A 5960-nucleotide genomic window follows, 5' to 3' on the forward strand; every position below is an offset into this window, starting at 1 on the left:
CAAAAGCACCAAAAACAATACATTAAGGAAAAACTGACTTTATTAAGATGAAAAGACAAGCTACAGAATAGGAGAAAATATTTGCAAATCACATACTTGACAAATGACTAATATCTGAAAATTACAAAGAACTTTCAAAACAGTAAAGAACTCAGAAAATAGACAAAAAACATGAAAACATTTCACCAAAGATGTACAGATGGCAAATAAGCACATGAAAAGATGTTTATCATCAATCAAGAGGGAAATGCAAGTTAAACCACAATTAGATAGTACTACACATCTGTGATGAAAACGGGTAGAATAAAAATACCGACGACATCACCAAATGCCGAAGAGGATGCAGAGAAACAAGCTCTCATACACCCTTGCTAAGAATGAATGTAAAATGATACCGTCACTCTGGAAAATATTTGGCAGTTTTTTATAAAACAAAGTTGGGACTACTCTTCAACCCAGAAATTGTACCCTGGACATTTATCCTGGAGCATTAAAAACATGTTCACATAAAATTCTGTACATCAATGGATATAGAGTTTTAGTTTTAAGAGCCAAAAAGTGGAAACAACCCAGATGTCCTTCAATAAGTAAATGGTTAAACAAGTTGTCCATACCATGGACTACTACTCAGCAATAACAAGGATCAAATGATTGATGCATACAACCTAGATCAATTTCTAGATAATTATGTGAAATGACGAAAGCCAATCCCAAAAGGTTACATACTGTCTGTACGTAGCCTTTTATATAATATTCTCAAAAATGACAAAATTGTGGAAATATGCATATCAGTGGCTGCTATGGATTAAGAGGGCAGGCGCAGAAGGAAAAGTGGATTGGCTACACCAGAACATAAGCAACAAGGTATATAAGAGACCCTTGTGGTGATGGAAATGCTCCGTATCTTGATGGTGTATCAATAACCTGGCTGTGATGCTGTACTATAGTTCTGCAGCATGTTACCATGGGGGAAACAGGCGAAAGACTACACAGGATCCCCATTATTTCTTACGACTGCATGTGAATCTACAATGACCTAAGGAAGTTTTCTTTTTTAAAAATGTACATTAAATAAAAAATGTCTGATCTTGAATGATACCTACAAATTGAATACTTCTTTATTAAATACCAAAACATGTTTAGAATCTTTTACCCCAGCAAGCAAACACACAATAAAGTAACTTACAGTATTCACTTCTTTGGGTGGTGAATTACTTTCTACACTTGGTGATGACACTGAGTTTCCTGGGGAGGAAAAACACAATTTTGAATAAAAGCCAAATATTACTTTTTATTGCTAATAATGAAAAATAGTATAATTAGGTGATATTCAAGTAACAGGGCTATACCACAATGACCTTATAGCTACACCAGAACCTAAGCAACACCCTACTTTGCCCAACAGAAAATAAGGACTTAGCCAGGCATGGTGGCTCACCCCTATAATCCCAGCACTTTGGGAGGCTGAGGCAAGTGGATCACTTGAGGTCAGGAGTTTAAGACCAGCCTGGCCAACATGAACATGGGCAATACAAAAATTAGCTGGGCATGGTGGTGCACACTTGTAATTCCAACTACTCAGGAGGCTGAGGTAGGAGAACTACTTGTACCTGGAAGGTGAAGGTTTCAGTGAGCTGAGACAGTGCCACTGCACTCCAGTTTGGGTGACTGAGAGACTCTGTCTCAAAAAAAATAAATATATAAATAAAAGAACTTGTCCAAAATTTTCTTGACTAGTACTCCTCTCATTGTGAACTTTTCTCCATTCACTAAGGCAGCAGTTCTCAAATTTTCTGGATTCAGAAACCCTCTGCACTCTTAAAAACTGAGGACCCTGCAGAGCTTTTGTTTACACGGTTTATTTCAATCAATATTTACTGTATTAGAAATTAAAACTAAACTTAAGCATCCATTTAAAAATAAATGCATTACATGCTGACAATTTTTAAAAACTGTATTTTTCAAAACAAAATATAGAAGGATTACACATTTTTGCATATCATTAATGATCAGCTTAACAGAAGATGGCTGGATTCATATATAGTTTTTGCCTTCACTCAGTGAAAAGTTGCTTCTGGTATTTGGGGGGAAAAAAAAAAAGGTCTGGCCTCCCAGAGACAGGTATTTGCAAGGAGGAGGAATACTTAATGTCCTCCTATATTAATTGTGGATATTTGCCTTTAATAATACACCAAAACAAAGTGGTATAGAGTTAGAGGCAATGTGAACTCCAAAACCACATTAAGGAACTTTTCATATTGTTACACTAGAATTCACTGATTTATCCCACTTTGGATTTCTGCCTATGCATGACAGCAATATCATGCACTGGCCATTTGGAAAAGACAGGTTCACTGAGTTATGCGGCATTTCCAAATGTTGACATATTTCATTATGCAATAGCAAAAAATAATGAGTTAGGGCCTGTTGTGGTGGTTCATGCCCGTAATCCCAGGGTTTTGGGAGGCTGAGGCAGGAGGATCGCTTGTGCCCAGGGGTTTGAGGCCGTAGTGAGCCATGATTGTGCCACTGCACTTCAGCTTGGGTGACAGAGACCGTCTCCAAAAAAATAAAAATATTAATATTAATGTGTTAATATCACCATGCATCTCACCAGAAAAGTCTGTCTTGGGAAGTTCTTAAGCTCAAAGTGGCAGACACAAGTTTCCTAAAATCCGAAATTGCTTGAAAGCTTGAACTTTGTCATTGACAAAATACTGTCAGCTGTTTTCCTTGAAGTAAAGGGCTCACTTTAATTTTTGAGAAAATGCTTGCTAGGTAAATCTGAATAACCAGTGTGTCATCTTTTCAAGTAAAAAGTATATTCCAAGAAAAGAGTTTCTCTTCAGCTCACAACTCAATTGCACACATGCTTTTCCTACTTCAGAGGATAAAAGGAGTAATTCCCATTTCATCACACAAATACTAAAAATACTGCACACAATGGTCAAGATTTAACAGAATACTTGAATACTTTTTACTGCTCAATCAAGGGCATTTTAAACTGAAATTGCCATTTCTGGTTTTCCTTTTAACTGGAAGTGCATGACAATGAAAAACTCAATGAACCCTCACCCAGGTTGGCGCTTCTGCCTTAAGCTGAGCTAATAATTTGCTTTTGCACTATCAGTATAAAGCTGGCATAGCAGAAAAGGCAATAATGTGAGGAAAACAGTTTTGACATCTTGCGGAAGCCCAGAAGCCCAAGGGCACATTCTGAGAATTATATCACCATGTTAAAAAGATCACATCTCATATACCTTCACAAAGAAACTAAATTCTACCAGGTCCTAACCACCTTAGAAAGGTGTTTTTTTTTTCTGTTTTTTTTTTTCTTTTTTGAGACAGTATCGCTCTGTCACCAGGCTGGAGTGCAGTGGCATGATGTCAACTCTGCAACCTCTGCCTCCCAAGCTCAGGCGATTCTCCTGCCTCAGCCTCTCAAGTAGCTGGGACTACAGGTTTGCGCCCCCATACCCGGCTAATTTTTGTATTTTTAGTAGACATGGGGTTTCATCATGTTGGCCAAGCAGGTCTCTAACTCCTGACCTCGTGATCTGCCCACCTCGGCCTCCCAAAGTGCTAGGATTACAGGCATGAGCCACCACGCCCAGCCGAAAAAGGTTTTTAGAACTGGAACTAAAGGAATGATAAATCACCTGAAACCAATTAAAATCTTAGCTGTATCTTTGTGATAGATGCATAAAGTTTGCACAGTATTTTTAAGATACGGTCAATCTTTAGAACACCCATAAAAAAGCTAGAGTGTTTCCTTTCTGCATTCCTAGTATAGTCCTCTGTGGGGAAAAAAGCTCATTCTCTCCCCAGGAATTTTTTTCTGAGATTAATGAAGCCGAAGGCAGCCACTTGGTATCTGGTTTTTCCTTCTACAATAATAATTAAACGCAAATACGGTAAGGTAGTCATGTGCCTGTTCTGTTAATAGCCCACTGGTGTGTGGTTATATATACTTCTGGTAAGTCACAGAAACCACGAGAATCAAGAAGTAGGAAGCCTGTGGTTTTCACTCACCTGCTGGCAATTTTTTCCTGTCTCCTTTGGAGCCAGCCACTTCTCCGTTGATGCCATTAGGCTTTGAAGAAACTGAACTGTCTTCCTGACTAGCCAAATATTGTTTGGTTTGCTCACAAAGCAAAAAATTGTTCTTTTTATTTCCATTCTCTGAGCTTTTCAGCCTGAAATTAGGATGGTTAGGAAGTGTTCCAGGACTTCTTAAAGACTCATGTGGTGGAAGCTTGTTTTCATTTTTCTCAAAATTAAATGGCTCTGTCATCTTAGAAGGAGGTACTTCCAAATTATTTCTTGACATCATACTAAATGGCGATTTAACATTCATAGAGGCCTAAGGAGAGAAATGTATTGAAAAGACATCTTTTAATTTCAAAATTTCAGAAGAACGGCAGGCTCAGAGAAATTCTCCCAAATATATTTACGTAACAGATAATTCCTATAAAATGATTCCAAAGCAGGTATAACTATGACATCAAAACTTGGCCGACAAGGCACAAGAAAAACACCGATTCTCTGTAAATATGAACTCTAACAGAAATCAACAACAGACCAACTCATGAAAAATCAAAAAAAGTAAATCTCAGCATTCAACACCATTCCTTACTTGTAAAAGCTTTTGAGACAACACTAATTGAAAAGGCCTTTCATGTTTTAAAAGAAATATTCCCAAGCTAAAGCTTACACCTTAATGGCAAAATGCAACAGAAGAGGTGTGTTTAAATCAGGTTGTCACCTACCTTTCTACCTTCTCAGAATCCCTCTACCTTCTCCTATATCCAGTCCTTGAATATGCTGAACACTCTACCCAGAATGCCCTCACGCTCACTGCCTGACCATCCTGCACAGGCTTCACAATCCATCTCAGCTGACCCCTCCTTCCTCCCATTTTGCCAAGGTCTCTGCTTTTATCATCTCCAGCTGAACTTCCACAAATTGTAATTTATACCTACTGCTTTTAAGGTCCTATCTATGCATCTTTCTCTGAAAGTAAATTGGAAATGTTGCAAGCTTTCCAAGTTTAATTTGTCACAAAGTGTCTCTGAGAAACCTCTATCCAGAAAGGATGCTGGCTTGTTTTTCTATTACTCTTAAAGAATGCTAAGTGCCCTGCCCAGGAGAATTAAAAGGGACAAACACCTCTTCTTTCTCAAGTAGTGACTGATAGCTTTGTCTGCTCCCCAAACAGCTGAGCAGGAGGAAAAATGTCACAGCTGAAACTAGCATGAGTAATATCTAAATGTTGTTTAACATGGTCTTGAATAGAAAAAAATGAATAGCAGTTGGTGTCCTACGACTTATCTCATTTCTTACTTTAAATTAGGCCTAACCTAATCTAATGAGAATACAGACAAGATAATGAAAAGCAAAAATATACAGGCACACTCAAAGGTAGGGAACTCTTATTGGACCGACCCTGAGAAGATCCCTAACAGAATGACTGCAGGTGGCCAGCGATGGGGGAGATACTGCAGCTGCCAGGGGAAGTAAAACTGTATGGATAAGCACGCCTAAATTGAAGGGACAGGCTGAGAACTGCAATGTTTTGTGTAATAAGAGCAATGCTGTTCAATTACAAAAGAAAAATAAAGGCCGTGCGCGGTGGCTCACACCTGTAATCTCAGCACTTTGGGAGGCTGAGGCGGGCGGATCACCAGGTCAAGAGATCGAGATCATCCTGGCTAACAGAGTGAAACCCCGTCTCTACTAAAAACTACAAAATATTAGCCAGGTGTGGTGGCAGGTGCCTGTAGTCCCAGCTACTCAGGAGGCTGAGGCAGGAGAATGGCGTAAACCCGGGAAGCAGAGCTTGCAGTGAGCCAAGATTGTGCCACTGCACTCCAACCTGGGTGAGAGAGTGAGACTCCATCTCAAGAAAAGAAAAAAAAAAAAAGAAAGAAACTCCAGAGGAATCAGGTGGTGGTGGGGCA

General features: G+C 39.0%; 1 protein-coding gene across 2 annotated transcripts in view; it reads right to left on the bottom strand.

Annotated features, from left to right (window-relative positions):
* TDRD1 (tudor domain containing 1) overlaps positions 1 to 5960 on the bottom strand; it is a 61425-nt gene that overhangs the window by 39931 nt on the left and 15534 nt on the right. For both annotated transcript variants that reach the window (XM_011967499.1, XM_011967500.1), the window contains exons 2-3: positions 4033 to 4363; positions 1187 to 1245 (exon numbers count right to left, since the gene is read on the bottom strand). In XM_011967499.1, the coding sequence (XP_011822889.1) occupies positions 1187 to 1245; positions 4033 to 4357 (384 nt within the window). In that variant the 5' untranslated portion in view covers positions 4358 to 4363. The remainder of the gene's footprint in view (positions 1 to 1186; positions 1246 to 4032; positions 4364 to 5960) is intronic.

The sequence above is a fragment of the Mandrillus leucophaeus genome, unplaced genomic scaffold (genome assembly GCF_000951045.1).
Source record: "Mandrillus leucophaeus isolate KB7577 unplaced genomic scaffold, Mleu.le_1.0 Scaffold80, whole genome shotgun sequence".
Taxonomy (NCBI): Eukaryota; Metazoa; Chordata; class Mammalia; order Primates; family Cercopithecidae; genus Mandrillus; species Mandrillus leucophaeus.